Below are 20351 nucleotides of genomic sequence, written 5' to 3' on the forward strand. Positions count from 1 at the left end.
GTGGGGGTTGGCAAGATGATGTCACTTTTGCCTCAGTGACCAGAGGCTTGAGGACAGAACATGGGGGCTAATTGTGGGTTTTGTCATTTTTTTCTGTTGGAGGCAGGGGTGTGGGTTCGGTTGGGGGCCTGGTGCTGAAGCCTGGTGAGGAGGAGGAGGTGTGGGACTTGACCCCCGTTCAGCTGTGCTGGGAGTCCTAGAGGCCTGCTGCAGCCTGCCTCCCTGCCTGGGGAAGGTCCTCAGCAGGCGGAGTTGATAACCTGGAGAGGTGTGGGTGGAGGAAGGGTGTGGATTGTTAAATTTAGAGAACGTTAAAAAAAAAAAAGAAAAATGAATCTCCATTCCTCTCGTGCCTCTGCCTCCTCCCTCCCCAAAATGTATGTCTGAGCCACTTCTTGGGTCCGTCAAAAAGAAAGGCTTAGGGGACCGTCACAGGTGTGGGACTGGAGAGAGAGTTTTCCAGAAGACTGATTCATTGATTGATGATTGGACTGACTCATGTTGAGGGATGGAACAGGTCACGGCTGGGGGACACTTAGGGGAACTGGAGACTGGGCGTGGTAGGGGGCGGTGGGTGTGGGCATCTGGCTTGGGGGTTTGGCTGCTCTCTGTCACCTCCTTCTCTAGGCTCCCACTTCCCCAGCAGACTGTGTCTTCCAGATGAGTTTGAAGACCTGGGTCTAATCTTGGCTTTGAGGTGACTCTTAACAGTTTGGGGCGATACTCAGGGAAGAGGAAGGAAGGAGAGGTTGCCTCTGCCCAGGGGTATGTGGGCAGTCCTTCTGCCGTCTCTTTGGGAGTCCGAACCACACACACAGTATTGGTTGGGATCAGGCTTTTAGGACCAGAGTGTACTCACACTCTACTAACAGCCCCCCTGTACTCCGCCTGGTTTGCTCTCACGGCCCCACATGCTTGTCATCCTCCCTTTTTGGGTCTTTAAGTTGTTTTCCAGCAAGCTTCCTGTCCTGGACAGCCTTGTGATCCTGGGGCTCCTGGTCCCTGCGGAGCTTGTCTCATGCAAGGAATTATAGTCCGATCCTGGTGACCTCAAGCTTTTCCGCTTCTCCGTGACCTGCTCTCCTTTGACTTGGAATCTGTATTTTACCACATTGTTCCAACTGGAGGGTACGGGCCAGAGGTCACATAGTAGCGGGGTCTAGAAATAGCCGGAAGGAATCTTTAACTTTCATTCCTTTACCTCCATGGCCTTTGTTAGGATAAATGAAGTATGGCGGTAAAACAAGTCTTTATAAGCCCCCCACCCATGGTTTATGGTGAAGCAAAGCCAATGCATTCAGGTCTGTGACTAATTGTGGCCCTGGCTTGTGTAAAATCCATTAGGGAGGCAGCAGCTGGGGCAGGGGGGCTTAAACACTGGAGCCTGTGTGCCTGAATTCAAATCCAGGAGCTACCACATGCTACCTTGTGGCCTCAAGTTTCTGTGTCTGTAAAATGGAGGTAGTAATGGTGCTGACCTTGTAGAGTTGTTAGGAGATGGAAGTGACTTGTTTCTGTAGCACTTAGAACGCTTCAGCTCTTGGCTGGTATGCTTTGTCTCAGCCCCAGGGGGACTCCTGGGCATGGGCATGACTTTGAGAATGGGAGCTTGGTTTGCAGGCAGATGACTACGTTCAACCAGAGGAAATTTCTCCAAGGAGAAAAGATGCTTTCGTTTCTGTGTTCACAGGGCAATGGGGTCTCTAAAGAGTGACCCTCAGAAGGCACCCCTTAGAGATTAATCTCCCTGAGAGAGTGTGTTGTGGGGGGAGGGGGGCTGTGGCTAATCTACTTTAAAACTGACCTGGCTGGCTGTGAAATCCATCAGGGACTTGGGCCTTTGCCATTTAGCATCCCCTTAGGGGCCAACTGACCCCAGGTTTGATCTGGGAAAGGTCTTAGGCCGTGAGTTTCTGCCCCATTATTCCAGCTGCTACCGACTGACTGTGGGGAGTGGGGAAGGGGGGGGTGGGAGGGTGCCTGACAGTGCAGCAGGCTTTGAAGGACACCAGAGTCCCACAGGACTGAGGGTTAAGGGCTGGGGCGGAGTTTGGATCTGTGTCTTTCTTTGTGCTGAAATGACACAGCGTTACCCTGCGGGCTGGTTCTGTAGAAAGGCCTAGTTGGTTAATTTTAAAGGCTCTTTTGAGGAGGGAGGAAAAAGGAGCAATGTTGCATTTCCCAAGGGGCTTTCCTCGGCGATGCTCAGAGTTTCACCAAGATGAGCTTGTTAATTAATCCTCCCTTGTTGTGCCTGGAAGGGAGGGAGAAGGCTGGAATGGCCTCAGCGCTGCCACTGTGTCCTTACCTGCACAATGAGAGGCTCCTTCCTATAGATTGCAGAGGAGGTGACACCCCTCCCCCTGCCCAAGCTGAGACCTTCTGTGGCAAAGTGCTGTGCTGGAGAGGGTCCTTGCTGGGCTCTTGATTTTCAGCTCAGGAGAAGCACTGGTTTGTTCATCATTTTCCCTTTGCCAGATCACCTTTAAGGCCCCTGAGCTTAGGTCACTTACAGTCTAGAGGAGGGGATCTCACACTAGTCACAGTCACACAGGGGGTGTAAGGGTAATCCTGGGGTTCTGTAGGAGTAGGTAGAAGGGGGCCTCCAGGTTTGTATTCTGGGGAGGTTTCTAGAAAGAGGGCTGGCTTCTAATCTGAAACCTGAGGATTGGGTATAAGTGACACAGGTTGGGGGGTGGCATGACGTGGGGTAGATGGAGAGGAAATAATGTCCAGGCAAATAGAACATTTGCAAAAGCAAGAGCTTAGGGCTACTTGTTCCAGGTTGGGGCAGAGGCACAGAAAAGCAGGGGGAAATTCAAGGTTACCGGAGTGAGGCCACCTTCTAGATCCTTCTCATAGCTGTGAAGAGCTCTAGGCTGTGGTCTAGTAATTTCTGAGCCCTAAAACTAGGGGTGAAGGCTTTGGGTTATTGGTAATGAGAGTGATGTTCTAGAACTTTGTTCCTGTGGAAACAGAAATACACGTTCTGGGAAGTGGTGCTGGCGAGCTGCAGTCTTCTGGGGTTGGAGTGGAATGTTCCTCTCCTTCCCAGAGGCCATAGCCCCTCCCAGACTTACTGCTCCAGGTTGGCCTACCTGTGAACAGTACCACCTGCTCAGGAATAAAGTCCACCCGGGGCTGTATTTGCCTTACCTGGGAGCAGTTTCCTGCTTGCTGGCCTTCCTGACTTAGCTGTGCTAAAGGGAATTTAGGGAGACTCATCGGTGGCTCAGCCTTGGGGCATTTCCTGGGCGCTGGGAGCTGGGGTGAGTCAGGGCCTGTGCCAGGTGCTGGGGGTTGGGGAGCCTTCGTACTATCTCCTCTGCCTTCCCTGTCAGTATCCAGAAGGTTTCAGATTCATGGTGAAGTCGCTCGTGACCCAGAGATGGAATCCCGAGGAGATTCTTACTCTCTGGCGTGTGTGTTGTCTTAGGTTATAAGAGCAAGATCTTTACCTGCCCTTGCTGGTGACCCCAGCACAGGTCCCGACAAGTGGGCACTTGGGAAGTGCTTTTTGACAATTGCTGTTATCATCACTGTTCTGATGAGTTATGGAGCCCTTGCTTTGTGCCAGGCACCGCGCTCAGACCTGTACGTGTTAGCAGGTCCCTGCATCCTCGTGGACACAGCCCTTGGGTAGGTGCTGAGATGCTGAGGTTTTGAGAGGCTGGGAGCTTTGCCAGGGCAGTGGGGCCGGGCTTGGGATTCCATCCGAATGCACCCTCACTGCTGCTATGGTGGAGATGTCCTCTCTGCTTTTCTGGGGATCGGGTTTCTGAGCCCTTTATTGTCCTTGGATGTGGTTTGCCCATCCTCACCCTGGGAAAGCTTGGAGCCAGGAAGGCATGTTACCTAGGCCTCCTTGTGCCTGTTGGCAGATTCCGAGGGAAAGGACCCCCTCCACATTCAGAGCTGTTGTTTTTAACATTGTGGTGAAATACACAGACATAACATTTCCATTGTAACCATTTTTTTTTTTTTTAATTTTTTTTTTTTTTTTTTCAACATTTATTTATTTTTTGGGACAGAGAGAGACAGAGCATGAACGGGGGAGGGGCAGAGAGAGAGGGAGACACAGAATCGGAAACAGGCTCCAGGCTCTGAGCCATCAGCCCAGAGCCTGACGCGGGGCTCGAACTCACGGACCGCGAGATCGTGACCTGGCTGAAGTTGGACGCCCAACCGACTGCGCCACCCAGGCGCCCCTCCATTGTAACCATTTTTAAGTGTGTGGTGTTTCAGTGGCATTAAGTACATTCCCAGTGTTGCTCATCTGTCACCACCATCATCCCCCGGACTTGATTACCTCGCAAAATGGAAACTCCGTACCCATTAAATACTAACTCGGCGTTCCCTCCTCCCCCAGCAGCCACCCGTTTCCCTTCAGTTTCTGTGAAGATTCCAAGGTTCAATTCTTTGTCTGTCCCACCCAGAATCTCTCTGGAGTGCCCTCTCCAGGCAGCGATGCCAGGATGCCTGTCTCTGCCTCTCTCCGCCAAGAGCGCAGCCAGGAGCGGCCAGTGAGCCTGACCTCCACCACCTCCTCGTCGGGTTCATCCCGTGACAGCCGCGGTGCCATGGAGGATCCCAGTGGCTCCGAGGCTTCTGCTGAGAACGGGGCAGGCTCCCCGCGCGGCCGGCATCCCCCCAACGGCAACCCCAACTCCAGCGGCTGGCTGAGCGTGAGGGGGCCCCTGTCTCCATTCAGCAGCCGGGCCCCGGCGGCCCCAGCACATAAGCTCAGCTACCTGGGCCGAGTGGTGCGGGAGATCGTGGAGACGGAGCGGATGTATGTGCAGGACCTGCGCAGCATCGTGGAGGTGAGGCCCGCCACCCAAGGGGCTGAGGTTGGGAGGGGGCCCGGCCTCTGGCTCCTGGTGGCCCAGCTCTGTTGTAAACCTGCTTCCACCCCTGGAAGGAAACTTCTCCCTGATAGTTGGTTTCAGAAGACCTGCTTCCCATGGAGTAGTGGGGAGGTCTCATGCGGCCTGCTCTGGGGGAGCCTCTGACCGCTCCCACTGCCTTACGACTTTGGGTCACATCAGTAGCCCGGGCCCACAGAATCTCCTGCAGGCCATTAGGGGGCAGGCACGGTTGGTGGGGAGGGGCGGGGACTGCTGTGCTCATGGAAACTGATCACAGTGAGGACACTGGCCTGGATGTTGCCCACCTGTGCCCAGATCCCTGCTCTGTGGTTGCCTGGCTACGGGGTCTCGGGCACCTGCGTAAGCTCCTGAGCCTCGGGTTCCTCACCTGGGACGTGAAGACGCACCCACCTCGTAGGGCCATGTTGGTGAGGCATTTCACACCGCGGGCACGCAGGAAGGTGGCCGTGTGGCTGCCACTGAGGACGCCCTCTGCTCGCTGCAGAGGGAACCGTGTATTTGTTTCCAGGGCTGCTGTAATAGATAACCTCAAGCTGCGTGAGTAAAACGCAGACACTTAGTCTATCTTGGTTTAGGAGGCAGAATGCGTTCCACGCCTCTCTCCTGGCTTCTGCCAGGTGGTTGCTGCCTATTCTTTGCGTTCCTCGGCCTGTTGATCTATTATCCCGACCTCTGCCTCCACCTTCCTATCGCTGCCTTCTCTGTGTCCTTTCCTCTTGTGAGGACACCAGTCATTGGAGTTAGGGCCCACCCTAAATCCAGTAGAATATCGTCCTGAGATCCTTGACTCATTACATCTGCAAAGACTCTATTTCCAAGTGAGGTCACCTCCTGAGGTTCTGAATGGATATCAGTTGGGGCGTGGGGAACTATGCAGCCCAGTACGGTAGGCCATGTCTGTGAAGTCACACTGTGGTTGTACAGAAATGGGGTGTGGCTGGAGGAAGTGGGGGGACGGACTGTACCTGGGGCAGGGTGGAGGATGGGCTCTGATGCCTCCCTCCACGCAGGACTACCTCTTGAAGATCATTGACACGCCTGGGCTGCTGAAGCCAGAACAAGTCAGCGCCCTCTTTGGGAACATAGAAAACATCTATGCACTGAACAGGTATGGAGTGGGACTAACACATACTGCGTTCTGCCTATGAGGCCCATCTTAGGGCCTAGAAGGGCCCTGGATGGGCCTAGTCTCCTGGGCTGTGACATGTGGGCCGGGGGCCTGATCACTGAGGGTGGGTGGGTAGTGGTGCTCTACCCCTGTAAGGTGCTACAGTCAGCTCCCTGTAGGAGAGAGGGGGTGTGGGGTCATGTGCCCTGGGGCTGCTGTGCCTCCTGTCAGGCGGGGGAGACCATCTGAGGTCATGTGCATGTTGGGGCCAGACTGGGCCAGGCCAGCACCCCCTCAGGGAATGGCTGGACTCTGGCATGTGATGCTCTTCTCTCTGTCCCTTTGTGGCCCTTTGTCTCTTCCATCTTTCTCCCCTTCTTGCACATCCCTTAACTTCTTCATCACTTTCTTACTGACCCCATGGGAAACCAGGGCTCCCTGGAGGTGATCTGACCCATTAGGTGAATGAACAGATCAGGCGAAAGGGGAGGCTGAGTGAAGTCTGGCGGGAGGCTACTTCAGGGCAAAGGGGCTCCTTGAAGATATGGCGTGTGCTGCCTGGGCCCACAGATTCCCCAGGGCGAGGGCACTGGTCGGGGGGAGCGTGCTTGACGGGACAGCATTGATAGGACATAGGGCCCTGTGAGATGGCTGAGAGACTTCCTGCAGTGCAAGCTTCAGAAGGCCGGGAGGGCAGGGTGACTTGGGCCAGGTGCTGGTGGGGGTTGGGAAGACAAATGCATGGGAGGAGGTGACAGGGGAGCGTTGTGGTTAGGGTTTCCCATAGCATCCCAACCTGAATCCAAGTTCAGGCTCTGGGACTCCCCCTCTCTCCCTTTCCTGCATCCTTTTGCACCGGGGTGTGTGTGTCGGGGGCCTTTGCTTACTTTGGGAATCCCAGCCCTCTTCTTCCTCCCCCTTTAATCTCAGTCTGTGTGTGTTTGACTCCTTCTGCTTGCAGAGGAGCTGTCTCTCCTCCCAAGGTGGGTACTCGCATCCCCTTTCTCTTGCTTGCTGAGCATGTGGGGCTCCTTTGCTCCCCATCTTTACGGCAGTGCTGAATACTCTGTGGTTGCTGGCCTGCATGGGGCTCACTCTGAGGGGGGAGAAGCCCTGACTCTTTGGCGTGTCACCAGGGCTGGCTGTGTATCTGGGAACCAGGAGGTTGGGGAGGGGACTTGTTGGTAGGTGTGGAGGCTGTGAGCTGTCTGGGGTCTGACGACCACTCCCCCCTCCCCCAGCCAGCTACTCAGAGACCTGGACGGCTGCAATAGTGACCCTGTGGCTGTGGCCAGCTGCTTTGTGGAAAGGGTAAGAAGGGCTGGGTTCTTGCCTCTTGTCCCACCTTGCTGGGGACTCAGAGGCACAGGAACGCCCAGCAGAGGCTTCTGCCAGGGGAAGGAGGGGCGTTCTGGGGTGCTTCAGGTGGGAGGGGCATTCTGGGTTGGAGCCAGGGGCTGCTAGGTGGATGGGGTGTCCCAGGGAGATGGATACAAGGATGGATCTGCAGGTGTTCAGGGAAAGGGGGGCAGAGTGTACTCTGGGGATCAGGGCCATGTTTTTGGTATTCCCAAGTTTGCAGCCTCCCAGAAATCACTATCTTTGTTCGGTCTCTTCTTAGAGCCAAGAGTTTGATATCTACACCCAGTATTGCAACAACTACCCCAAGTGAGTAATTGGGGTGGAGAGGGGAGGTAGAGTTATTTGGTGGGCCTGGAGCACCACACGCCCCCATCTAGGCCTTCCCAGGCAGTGACGGCCGCCTCCCCCCTCCCAGCTCAGTGGCCGCCCTGACCGAGTGCATGCGGGACAAGCAACAGGCCAAGTTCTTTCGGGACCGGCAGGAGCTGCTACAGCACTCTCTGCCCTTGGGCTCCTACTTGCTGAAGCCCGTCCAGCGCATCCTCAAGTACCACCTGCTGCTCCAGGTAACCCAGAGGTCTTCCTGAGGATGCGGGGCCCAGGGGAGGGGCAGGGCCTGAGTCTGGGCCGCCTGAGCGCCTGTCTCCCGCACAGGAAATCGCCAAACATTTTGATGAAGAAGAAGACGGCTTCGAGGTGGTGGAGGATGCCATTGACACCATGACCTGCGTGGCCTGGTACATCAATGACATGAAGAGGAGGCACGAGCATGCAGTCCGGCTCCAGGTGCTGCAGGGCTGGCGGCTGGAGGGACTCGCAGGGGTGGTGGGGCGAGGTGGGGTGGCGCTTGGGAGAGCGCATGTGGCCGCCTGCTGCGGTGAGCTGAGGGCTCGTTTCCCTGTGGGGTGGGCTTCTCTGTGGGGAGCCCTTGTGGCAGCGTGTGTCTGGCGGATGCAGGTGGTGGCTGTGTCTGCAGGAGTTTTCTGGGGCTCCACGCAGTCCCCAGAGTGTCATGAGCAGCCTGACTCTGGGGCTCCCTGCTTCTCTGCTGCAGGAGATTCAGTCACTGCTCATCAATTGGAAGGGACCAGACCTGACCATCTACGGGGAGCTCGTCCTGGAGGGCACGTTCCGCGTGCACCGTGTGCGCAACGAGAGGACCTTCTTCCTCTTTGACAAAGCTCTGCTCATCACCAAGAAGCGAGGCGATCACTTTGTCTACAAGAGTCATATCCCGGTAACCAGGCTGCTGTCATGTTCTCTGCCCCTCCACTCCTTCTCCACTTCCCCCATTTTAGTGGGCCAATCTCCAGACCCTTTTTTTTTTTTTTTTTTTAAAGATTTTGTTTTTGGGGCGCCTGGGTGGCTCAGTCAGTTGAGTGTTGGACTCTTGATTTTGACTCAGGTCATGATCCCGGGGTCGTGGGATGGAGCCCCGAGTTAGGCTCCGCACTGGGCGTGGAGCCTGCTTGGGATTCCCTCTCCCTCTCCCTCTGCTCTCTCTCTTAAAATAAAAATAAATTAATTAAAAAAAAAAAAAGATTTTATCTTGAAGTAATCTCTCCACCAGTGTGGGACTCGAACCTAAAACTCCAAGATCAAGAGTCACATGTTTTACTGACTGAGTCAGCCAGACGCCCCCAGGCTGCACTTCTTGACCTCTTCATGGGCTCTGGGTTGGTGTGGATACAGCTCTATCCTTCTGAGATTACTCTTCTTGCCTCCCCGGATGGTCTCGAGGGGCTGGGGCCCCAGGTCACTCCCACCCCCCCAGTGCCCCTTCTTGTGCTTGACTGCACTCTCTCTCTGCCCCAGTGCTCCTCCCTGATGCTGATCGAAAGCACCAGAGACTCCCTGTGCTTCACCGTCACCCACTACAAGCACAGCAAGCAGCAGTACAACATCCAGGTGAGGGTTGGGAGGCTGGGGACAGACCTGCCTTCTCAGCTCGCTTGGCTCTATTGAGCCTCAGTGTCTCTCTCTGGAAGGTAGAGATCATTGTGGACATCTCTCAGGCTTGTGTTGGGGAGTTAAGATAACCTCACAGAGGCCCCAGCACAGGCCATCTTTCTGCCGCTGCCCCCCCCGACAAGCGTGGCCTACGGTGGACGGCTTCAGTCTTGTGATAATAACACCTGGCTCCCTCTCCCTCGGGTCCTTCCAGGCCAAGACAGTGGAGGAGAAACGGAGCTGGACTCACCACATCAAGAGGCTCATCCTGGAGAACCACCACACCACTATCCCCCAGAAGGTGAGTGCCGGGGGGTACCCCACCTAGCCCCTGATGGGCTGCAGGGAGAGGTGATCCTCAGCCAGGGCCAGGGGCCCACCAGTGCCTCACCCTCTGGACGTTGGCTCCACTCGACAGTGGGGATCAGCCTATGCCCTCGACCTCAGCCTAGCACTGCGGGTGTCCCGGTGCAGTAAGAGCCGAGCTGGTGGAGCAAGGGAGGCACAGCACATAGTGAGGTGGTAACAGGGTGTTTCCTTTCCTTCCAGGCCAAGGAAGCCATCTTGGAAATGGACTCCTACTGTAAGTGTGCCCTTTCTGCCTGCTTTGCCCCTAGTTGTGCACATCTCTAGGTCACGTTGCATCCTGGGGAAGCTCTGCCTACTGCTTATATTGCAGGGAGCAGGGAGGATGGGAAAGGGAAGCTCCTTTTGTCAAAGGCTAGGGGTCTGCTGCAAGGTCAAGGGCATGGTCCTGTTGGCAGGTGCGACTCCTAGTGCCTCACATTCCTGGATGGAAGATGGAAGAGAAGGGAGCTCTGGAGGCTTCTGGCCCCTGGAGCTGGGGCGGGCAGCAGAAGTGTGGTCAGGTATAGTCAGAGTCTAGGCCAAGGCTGATTGTGAATCTCGTGTGCAGATCCCAGTCGGTACCGCTGCAGCCCGGAGCGCCTGAAGAAGGCTTGGTCCTCCCAGGACGAAGTGTCCACCCACGTGCGGCAGGGGCGCCGGCAGTCTGGTAAGGGAAGGGCTGTGTGGGCAGAGACGCTTCCTCGGAGGACTCTGGGCCAGGAGGGGGACTGTGTGCAGCAGCATTTGGGGCTGGCTGTCACCTCTCCGGACATCTTGGGAAAGGGCAGGTCCCGGGAGGGTTGCTGGGCACATGTAGAGCACCCCTGCCAGTGCTCCTGCTTCGGGCCCTTCTTGTGCCCCAGGGTTGGGCAGCCCACCTTTTCCCGCACCCTGGGAATGCTGGTTTACTCAGGGCTCGGTGCCCCTTAGCTTTCCCGCGACTGAAACCTTATTCCTTGGCCATTCAGAATCCTGGAGCCCAGCCAGGAGTGACGCTCAGACATCATGGGTGATCCCCAGCCCAGTTCTGGAGCAGAGCAGAGGCAGGACGCGGGGAAAATGAGTTAGATGTCAAGTGGCACCAAATCCAGACAGGAAATATTTACTTTGGGTCTCAGGAAAAGTTCAGTTTTCCTCTGCTGGGTTTTCTTCCATGACTGGGCTTGCTGCTATGTACTTGGAGTTACTGGAATGAATCGTCTGTTGAAAAAGAGAGCCTTGCGTTGATTCTTAGCTCTGGGGGTGATAAGTGTGTGTATTCTACGTCTGTTCGTCTGTTTGTACTCTTCAGTCCGAGGCCCAGGGACAGACTTAGCCTCAGCTGGTACCTACCAGACATAGACGAGGTGAGAGTTGGAATGAGAAATGTCTCAGAAACCCCTGGAGAGAAGATTCGGCAATATGGGCAGCACTGTCCTGGCTTAGATCTCCGTGGTGCACTGGGCTTTGACTGGCTGTGACCCACGGGTCCCCTGAACAACTATGTGGATTGACACGTGGGCTTTGGTTTTCTGGAAGGTGGTACCAAGCGGTCTCTGGAAAGCTTTTGTGATTTTGTTTTGTTATGTGTTCCTCCCAATGGACCTTAAACCCTAGGCAAATTTGCTATGGTTGCAGAAGTTTTACGGTGTCGTATTGTTAAAAGCCCCAAACTGAGGGTGTTACTTCCTACGTTTCTGGCCCTTTCTGTTTTCCTTTTTTTCTGTAACGTTCTTCCTGCCCTTCTAGCGTTCCCCTTTAACCTGCCATAGCTTTGCATTGGAAGCTTCTGGATCATGGAGGTGATGATGGTGGTGGTGGTTGAAACAGCAGTACCGCCTGTCATAACATCAGTGTCCAAACTGCAGCTATCAAGGCACTCGGGAAATGAGCTGTTTTAGAGCTAAGTTTCCACAAGACTGAGACTTTAGCCCATGAACACGGACGGAGTCATGTTCTGTTTACTTGTGTTCATACTTTAGTTTCAACCATTATGAAACAAACATCTCTCCTTTTTTTTTTTAATTTGTTTTAATGTTTATTTATTTTTGAGAGAGAGAGAGAGACAGTGTGCAAGCAGGGGAGGGGCAGAATGAGAGGGAGACACAGAATCCGAGGCAGGCTCCAGGCTCGGAGCTGTCGGCACAGAGCCCGACGTGAGGCTCAAACACTGGGATCCTGACCGGAGCCGAAGTCATACACGTAACTGACTGAGCCACCCAGGCGCCCCGAAACAAACATCTTTCTAAAACATGCTGCCTGCTCTTGAGCCTTTCAGGGTAGAGGATGCTGACCGCAGTTGAACTTTCCCCTTTCTGGAGACTGCTGCGGCCTGTGAACAGCTAGGGCAGTGGCGTTCGTCGTGTGGTGTCCGTCCTTAACCCGGAGCATTGGTTCTCGTCTGTGGTAGCGTGCTCGCCTGTAGCTCTTCTCCCCACTTGTGTTGTTTGAAATCAGCTGACTGAACTTGTAAGAAGTGTGGGTAAAGACAGGCCGGCAAGGGGCCTCTGGCCATCTCAGTCGGTGGAGCATGCGACTCTTGATCTTGGGGTCATGAGTTTGAGCCCCATGTTGGGTGTAGAGAGTATATTATTTTTTTATTAAAATAATTTTTTTTTAGTTTATTTATTTTGAGGGGGAGAAAGAAAGTGTGCGTGACAGGGGCAGAGAGAGAGAGACAGAGAGAGACAGAGAATCCCAAGCAGGCTCCACACTGTCAGCACGGAGCCTGACGCAGGGCTCGATCTCCTAAATCAAGGGTCGGTCGCTTAACCGACTGAGCCATCTAGGCACCCTGGGTGTAGAGATTACTTTTAAAAAAGTGTTTAAAAAAAAACAAAAAAGGGGGGGCAGGAAGTTGCTGAGAGGGAGACACAGGCCCAGTGCTAGCACTGCCGTGACGCATGGAGCCACCTACTCTCTTGCCTCCGGGCCTCCTCCTTCCTGACTGCTGAGCTGGGCAAAGAAGTACACCCTGGATACGGAAGGTGCTGCTGTCATTACTTGTCACTTACGAAATATTCTTGATTACAAGCTTTAAGGTGAAAGAGTAGGGCATTCTACTTTTCTCACTTAAAAAAAACAGTCGGATTAACATTTACTTATGTTGTGCGTGTACCCACACCCACACCTCAGTGGAAAAAACTTCAGTGTGCTCCCCTGCTCGGGAACAGCCCGGAGACCTCGGTAGATTTTCCTTCTGCCCCCCAAGTTTATAGTGGGCTGCCCAGTTAACACCAGTGGGGCAAGAACAGTATGGGCTAAGGTCAAGACTGCGTGGAGAGGTCCCTCGACACATGTCCTCTTGTCCCTGCCTGTCTGTCTCAGGTCTGTCTTCAGAAAGGCTGGGGTACACGGTGCTGACACCATCAGCCTAATGGGTGTGTTTTGTATCTTGTTCCCAGAGCCCGGTCAGCCCCTGTTCAGCCGGGCATCACTCCCCAGCGGGCAGCGAGGCTTCACGGAGCCAGGCCTTAAGGGCCGTAGGAAGTCGGGTGCGACCTCTGCTTTCCAGCCAGGGGTGCTGCGAGGGGGCTGGGCCTCGGGTGTCGCTAATGCGCTGATGTGCTTCTTGCAGGGAGGGTGGGGCTTGAGGTAGAGCCAGGCATCTCCAGAGACGTGGCCGGTTGGTCCTAGGAGGCAGCATGGGGCTCTGGCTCCGGAACTGAGGGCCCTGGGCGAGGTGCACTAACGCAGCGATTGTGGGCAGAGCTGCTCCTGGTGCTGGCTGGGGGTGGCCCGGGCCCTGCTTCCCTGTGCGGTAGGTACGGAGCCCCAGAGCTGAATGGCAGCCAAGCTGGAGGGAACTTTGAGCTGGTGGTGTCGGTGGCGCTGTGAGCATGGGACCAGGGCCAGGCCTGTTTCCAGGCCTGCACTGACTGTCCATTCGCTTTCCTTCTCAGAGCCCACCAGACACCTGCTCAGGCAACTCAGTGAGAAAGGTGAGTGTGAGCATGGCCGGGCCTTCCCGGCAAGCTCTCGGGTAGGGGCAGGGAGGTGACACAGGTAGCCTTCTGGGTGGGGGTACTGAGGACAGTTTAGAGGGGACGCTGCCTCCCTTCCTCCTTCCTCCCTGGAGGTGGGCCTCATCCCTTGCTGTCTGGGGAGGGGGCTTGAGTCCTCCCTCCTCACACACTCCTTGCACCCTGTCCTCGGGGAACAGCAGGAGAGAGTGACACACACAGGCCTGTGCCGCTCTGCATCTCCCAGGGCCTCTGCTCTGTCAGTCATTCCTTTGAAAGCCCAGGAGACCGGGTGAGGGTTCTGGGAGTGGGAGCCCTTCCCCAGGGGGCTCCTGGCTTCTGTAAAGAGGCTCTTCCTCCTGCTTACCCATCTCTTCTCCCCTCCCCCTTGCCTGCGTGCTGGGACCCTGTGGTGGCAGCAGGCGGAACAGCGGGAATGAAGGTAAGGCCGATGGGCAGAGAGGACTGGCCTGACGGAGGGGGGTGGGGCTGCCGGGTCAGCGCCCCCGCCCCTTCAGCTCTCACTGTCTTCATGCATTCCATAAATACCTATCGAGCACCTCCTGTGTGCTGGCCTCTGTCTTGAGAGTCACAGAGACGAATAAGCCATGGCCCTTGCCCTGGGGACCCTTCTGTACCCTTTTCCTGGAATGGTACCCTGGTGGTGGCCCAGCCTGGATCTTCTCCATTTTCTCTCTCTGGGGCAGGCAGACCTCGCTGGGTCTTGAGTTCCTGACCAGGCTCCAGGTCCCAGCCTTCCACCTTGAGGAACCCCACCCCCACCCTCACTGGGCCCTGGTGGACACCAGGGGTTGGGTGTTTAAGTGTGGCTTTCTCTGGGTAAAGCCTCCCCACCCCCAGCCGCTGGCAGGAGGAGGGGGCTTGCCCAGAGGCTGGTCACGAGGGGGTCTTGTGCTCTGAACAGCATGCAGGCAGTGCCGGCGCTCTCCTGGACTTTGGGCGGCCTCCTCGTGCTCAGGGCATACAGCCAGAGGCTGAAGGGGCTGCCCGGGAGGAGCAGGAGGAGGAGGAGGAGGAGGAGGAAGAGGAGGAGGAGGAGGTGGTGGAGGAGGAGGAGGAGGAGGAGGAGGAGCAGGCCTTTCAGGTGTCTCTGGAAGACTTGGCAGGGCATGAAGGCAGCGAGAAGGGGGCCAGGCTGGAGCCCCAAGGCTCGGAGGAGGAGGAGGAGGAGGAGGAGGAGGAGGAGGAGAGCCTGGCAGTGGCGGAGCAGGTAGCCGACTTTGCCAGCTCCCTGCTGGCCGCCCTCCACTGCTGGCACTATCGGGCCAACGCTTTACTTTTCTCCCGGGGCGCTATGGTGAGGTGTCTCTTTGATCTCCCCTCCTCCTTGCATGTTCCCTGGCGAGTGCATGCCCATCCGGGAGTTCTCTCCCCTGCCCTCCCACCCCTCCGTCCTGTTCCTTCATTCCTGCCATCAGCACCTAACCCCTCGCCTGCTGTCACGCCCCGGTGAGCCCCTGGCATGTGCTGTTCCAGTACTGGGCGTGAACTAGCTTACTCCCCAGTGAGCATGACTAATGGGATGGGGGCGGTGGGGAAGGGGGAGAAGCCAGCACACAGCGGGGCTGGAAGGGGCAGGCGGGTTGGACTTTCCTGAGGCTGCGCACCTGGCAGGGATTTCTGCATCCCCAGACCTTGCAGTTCAGGTTGACTGTGGAATGGCTCAGGTCCCAGGCTGGCTCTCGGTACAGCCCAGCCGCCTTGGGGGCTCAGAAGGTTCTGCCCACGTTGGGCTGCAGAAGGGACGAGCTCCCAGCTGTCCCAGGAGCTGATGATGGCCCTCTGCTTCCTGCAGGAGAAGGGGCGTAGGGAGTCTGAAGGCCCCAAGAGCCGCAGAAGGCCCGGCGGCCGGTCTCCCACTAGTGCTGAGAAGCGCATGAGCTTTGAGTCCACCTCTTCGCTGCCAGAGGTGAGTGGCCGGCAGGCAGAAGGGGGACGGTGCGGGAGTGCCCGGAGCACCTGGTCTGCAGGTGGGGCTTCCAGGCACGGGCTCTCCTGTTGGGCCCGTGGGGACAGATCCCCTCCTCCACACCCCAGGACTCTTTGCCCCTTTAGGAAGCCTGTCTGGCCTGTGAGCATGTGGTAGTGTGAGCGGGCAGCTCCTTTCTTTGGGCAGGTGCAGACTCTCGTCAAGGGCCATATTCGTGGAAGTGACCAGATTTTAGGTCCCTTCAGCCAGGCCTCCTGGTATAGGGCGTAAGGCCCTGCCCCCGCCAGCATGCCAGACATTTAAGTCACACCTGTGCCCACCTGGGTATTGACATCTGGGCACTTCCTGCTTGTCCGATGTTTTCTTTCTTCCTTCTGTTGCCTGCAACAGCTCAGGTAGAAAGAGGCTGAGAGAAGTTGAGTGACTTGTCTGACATCAGGCAGCTGCTGAGGGGCAGAGCTGAGGTCAGAACCTGTGACTCAGAAGCCCCCCTTCCACTTCCTGGCACGCAGGCCTAAACCATGGGTCCTGCTTTGCAGACTTGGGACTAGAACCATTGGAATCGGGTCTGATTCCTTAGAATGTAGCATGTTTGCTCTTTTTCCCGAAGGTCCCTGTGGAAGGCTGCCTGTACTGGCTGGTTTCGTGGTTCAGATCACCTTCAAGGTGGTCAGGAGGAAGTTCTTGAATTTGCTTCCTTCCTTGCCTGTCTGCTGGGCATCTGCAGAGTTGTGCATAGGGCCAGAGGCTGGCTGGTAGGAGCCAGATGCCGGTCTTCACCCTCTGACAGGACTCTAGCATGGGGTCCTGTTGCACTGTGGACCCTCATCCACACAGGAGGTCCTTACCCCTCAGGGAAGGTGGGTCTGAACCCAGAACAACCCCCATGTGGCCTCTAGGGCCTTAGGGAGCTGCCTCTCCATCAGGCATACCCTGTGTTGTATGCTCCCACCTTGTCCCTCTGGTTCCCAGGCAGGCTGCCACTGAGAGGTGCCAACACCACCCAATATGTGTTCTTAGAATTGTCCTTGGGTTTTACGACCCAAGCCCCCTCGCTGCATGATGGCCAGGGGTCATCACCACATTCTTCTCTCTAAGGACCTGTTTCCCCACTCTTGAGTTGTACTCATTCTCATTGCCTTTGGTCCTAAACTGCATGCCCTCTCACTGAACCGAGAGAGCAGGTTGTGCTGTCCGCTTATCCTTTGGATCTCATGAGGGAGGGTTTTGGCTCACATGAGTTCTGTTATCCCAGGTTGAGCCAGACCCTGAGCCTGAGACAGAGCAGGAAGTATTTGCTGCTGTGGAAGGTGCCAGCATCGAGGAGGTGCCCTCAGACATGGAGTCTCCAGAAGTCCTGGAAACACAGCTTGATGCCCACCAGGAGCTGCTGGGGATGGCCCCCCCGGGTGACATGGTGGACTTTGTGGTGGCTGAGAGCACCGAGGACCTTAAGACTCTGAGCAGTGAGGAGGAGGAGGAGGAGGAGGACGTGGGTGCCACGCAGGAGCCCGAGAGCCTCCTGCCGCCCTCTGTGCTGGACCAGGCCAGCATCATTGCCGAGCGCTTCGTCAGCAGCTTCTCTCGGCGGAGCAGCCTGGCCCTGGAGGATGGCAAGGCCAGCGGCTTTGGGAGCCCGAGGCTGACAAGCCGGAGCAGCAGCGTGCTCAGCCTAGAGGGCAGCGAGAAGGGCTCGGCCCGGCGTGGCAGCACCACCGACGCCCTCGGCTCGCAGCCGCCCCCAGAGGTGGACAGTGGTGTGGGCGTGGCCACGGAGAGCAGCCCTTCGGTCAACGGGACGGAGCCCCCGAGTCCAGGCTGCCCTGCAGAGCCCGACAGGTCTTCCTGTAAGAAGAAGGAATCGGCACTCTCCACCCGAGACCGGCTGTTGCTGGACAAGATCAAGAGCTACTATGAGAACGCGGAGCACCATGACGCGGGCTTTAGCATCCGGCGCCGAGAGAGCCTCTCCTACATCCCCAAAGGGCTGGTGAGGAACTCCGTTTCCAGATTCAACAGCCTTCCCAGGCCGGACCCAGAGCCCACGGCTCCGCTGGGGCACAGGAGGCAGGTGGGCTCCCGGCCGGCTTCGTGGGCTATGTTTGACCTCCCAGGCCCCGGCCAGGCGAGCGCTGGGGAGCCGGCTCCTATCACAGATGCTGAGTTCAGGCCGTCTTCAGAAATTGTAAAGATCTGGGAGGGAATGGAGTCTCCCGGGGAGAGCTCTCACAAGGGACCTGGCCAAGGCCAGGCCAATGGTTTTGACCTGCACGAACCGCTCTTCATCCTGGAGGAACACGAACTGGGGGCCATCACTGAGGAGTCGGCCGCTGCCTCCCCTGAGAGTGCCTCCCCCACGGAGCGGCCCAGCCCGGCCCACCTGGCCCGGGAGCTGAAGGAGCTCGTGAAGGAGCTGAGTGGCGACGTCCAGGGGGAGCTGGTGGCTCCACTGCACCCGCGCATCGTCCAGCTCTCCCACGTGATGGATGGCCGCGTGAGCGAGCGAGTCAAGAACAAGGTCTACCAGCTGGCCCGCCAGTACAGCCTGCGGATCAAGAGCAAATCTGTGCCAGCCAGGCCACCACTCCAGTGGGGAAAGGCGGCTCCCACCATTCCCTGCCTGCCGGAGGAGGCTGGAGCGCCCTCGGGTGGCAAAGGTACAATGAGGGGGTGGGGGGTGGGCCCTTCCCGCAAGTCTGGGGTGGAAGAGCTTTTGAGGAGCAGGTTGGCTCCTGGAGGAAGGTGACCCTGTAGAACCGTGACCAAAGAGAGGGCTGGACTCCACACGCAGGGCGGTGCGTGGCCCTGCTGTAACACCCTCACCGCCCTCCCCCGGCCCTTCCTGTGGAGCAGAGACCTGGGGGAAACGTGGCCATGGGCCCGCTCTTCCAGGGGAGGAAGCTCTCGTCTTTTCCTGTGACTCCTGACCCCACGTCCAGCTGCCTTTTCCTCATTCTTCCCATTGCCCTCCGATAAAGGGGCCGTGGATGGTGAATGTGACTTCTCTGCCATCACAACCCAAACCCCAGTAAGCAGCCTTGCCTGGAGTGGGAGCAGAAGGCAGTTCTGAGTCCTCACTTGCCCTCTCCCCTCCCGCGCAGTGGGTCAGTCAGCTCACTCTCTCCCCACAGGTAAGAGAAAGCCGGTGCTGTCCCTCCTCAACGATGAGCAGACGGTGGCCCCGGAGCATAGCCCGCCCAAGCCCTGCTCTCCTCGGCATTGCTCCTTCAGCCCCACCGCTGCCAGCCCGAGGACCACCTCGCCTGGGGTCCGGCCCTCCTCTCGAAGCCCCCTCAGCCCCTTCGACACTGAGACCTTCAACTGGCCTGACGTCCGAGAGCTCTGCTCCAAGTACACCTCCCACGACGAGGCATTCCAGGCCGAGGGCGGCCGGCCCCGTGGCCAGCCTGTCAACCGGAGCCGCTCGGTGCCGGAGAACATGGTGGAGCCCCCTCTGGCGGGCAAGGTGGGCCGCTGCTGCAGCGTGGGCGCCAAGAGGGGCCGGGCAGACCCAGAGGCCACCCAGCCCCAGCCCCAGCCCCCTGGGGGATTGCCCCAAAGCAGGCCGGTCGGAGAGGAAGCCCTGTATGTCACCGCGGACCTCACCCTGGAGAACAACGGGCGGGTGATCGTCATGGAGAAGGGGCCTCTGCCCTGCCCCGCTGCGGGGCTGGAGGAGGGCAGTGGGCAGAGACCAAGCTCACCAGCAGCCGCGGTGGGACAGGGCCTGGATTTCCAGGAGTCTGGGATTTCCAGGAGTCCGGAGTATTGGCCAAAGGAAGAGGGTCCCAGGGACCCAGTGGACCCAGGCCAGCAGGGCAGAGTGAGAAACCTGAGGGAGAAATTCCAGGCCTTGAACTCCGTAGGGTGACTCTGAGTCCAAGGAGAGGGAGGAGCCATGTGGCTGCGGGGGGGACGGAGAGGGACCACGGCAGGCTTGCCCTCAGGCCTGGCTCACCCTGCTCACAAGGGCCCCTGGAAGAATGCTCTGGTGTACCCGGCAAGTGTCTTCACCGGGAACCGGCTGGCGCACCTCTGGGCTCGGGGCGACTTTCCACAGGCCCAGTTGAGCCTTTCTTCCCACCGAGGCCAGTGTGACCACTTCCCTTGTATATAGTTCTTCGGTGAGAAGCTGAATATTTAAGCTCTTCTCTTCCCAGGGAGAGCAAGTCGTGCTCAGGCCTCCAGTGTTGGGCTGACCACTGCCGGGCTGAGGCGCCCACCTGGAGGAGTCGTGGGGAGGTGGCCTGGGGAGGCTTTCCTCTTTGTGTCTTTCCTTAGGATCCAGGCAGGAACCAGGCCCATAATTTATTGCTTCCCATCCCGCGGTATATTTGTGTGTGCAGGTGAGAGTTTGTGTGTGTTCTTTTGTTGTGGATTCCTCTCCCGTGAAGAGTGTAACGCGCTCAGTTCGGGTACTTTTGTAGGTTGTCTTGCTGATCCTGTGGTTGTCACTAATGTATATACATTTCATTATTTGCCAATGGTTCAATAACCACTGCTGACCAACCGGCCTGTGTGTGGCTCCTCACTGGGCCTCACTGGGGTGGGGACGGTTGATCAAGGCCAGGGATGTCTTAGGGAGGCGGGCTGCGGGGGTTGTTGCTGTCACAGTCACTCATTCGTCATCTGTGCTCACAAAGCATAAGGCACCAGGGTGCTCGCCGGGGAGGCTGGGGCAGCAGCGTGTGCAGGAGGGAACTTGTTTTCTGTCTACCCCAGCCTGGCATCCTGTCGGTGGCGGGAGATGGGGGTGGAGGGACCAGGCCAGGTTTTAGCTTCCTCAAGGACCAAAGTTCAAC

General features: G+C 57.3%; 1 protein-coding gene across 10 annotated transcripts in view; it reads left to right on the forward strand.

Moving 5' to 3' along the window:
- The window catches only part of PLEKHG3 (pleckstrin homology and RhoGEF domain containing G3), a 42676-nt gene extending 22618 nt beyond the window's left edge, over positions 1-20058 (forward strand). For 2 of the 10 annotated variants that reach the window (XM_078448148.2, XM_078448149.2), the window contains exons 2-19: positions 4437-4823; positions 5900-5997; positions 7239-7308; positions 7619-7665; positions 7775-7925; positions 8014-8145; positions 8414-8596; positions 9175-9267; positions 9524-9610; positions 9859-9892; positions 10226-10324; positions 13041-13130; positions 13539-13577; positions 14018-14040; positions 14524-14916; positions 15415-15528; positions 16805-18206; positions 18681-20058. In XM_078448148.2, the coding sequence (XP_078304274.2) occupies positions 4476-4823; positions 5900-5997; positions 7239-7308; positions 7619-7665; positions 7775-7925; positions 8014-8145; positions 8414-8596; positions 9175-9267; positions 9524-9610; positions 9859-9892; positions 10226-10324; positions 13041-13130; positions 13539-13577; positions 14018-14040; positions 14524-14916; positions 15415-15528; positions 16805-18206; positions 18681-19420 (4143 nt within the window). In that variant the 5' untranslated portion in view covers positions 4437-4475 and the 3' untranslated portion in view covers positions 19421-20058. Of the gene's footprint in view, positions 1-4436; positions 4824-5899; positions 5998-7238; positions 7309-7618; positions 7666-7774; positions 7926-8013; positions 8146-8413; positions 8597-9174; positions 9268-9523; positions 9611-9858; positions 9893-10225; positions 10325-13040; positions 13131-13538; positions 13578-14017; positions 14041-14523; positions 14917-15414; positions 15529-16804; positions 18207-18680 lie in introns of those variants that run through there. The other 8 variants (XM_078448145.2, XM_078448144.2, XM_078448150.2 and 5 more) reach the window with 8 other exon arrangements.
- The last annotated feature ends 293 nt before the right edge of the window (positions 20059-20351 follow it).

The sequence above is a fragment of the Panthera onca genome, chromosome B3, assembly GCF_046562875.1.
Source record: "Panthera onca isolate mPanOnc1 chromosome B3, mPanOnc1 haplotype 2, whole genome shotgun sequence".
NCBI classification, from domain to species: Eukaryota; Metazoa; Chordata; class Mammalia; order Carnivora; family Felidae; genus Panthera; species Panthera onca.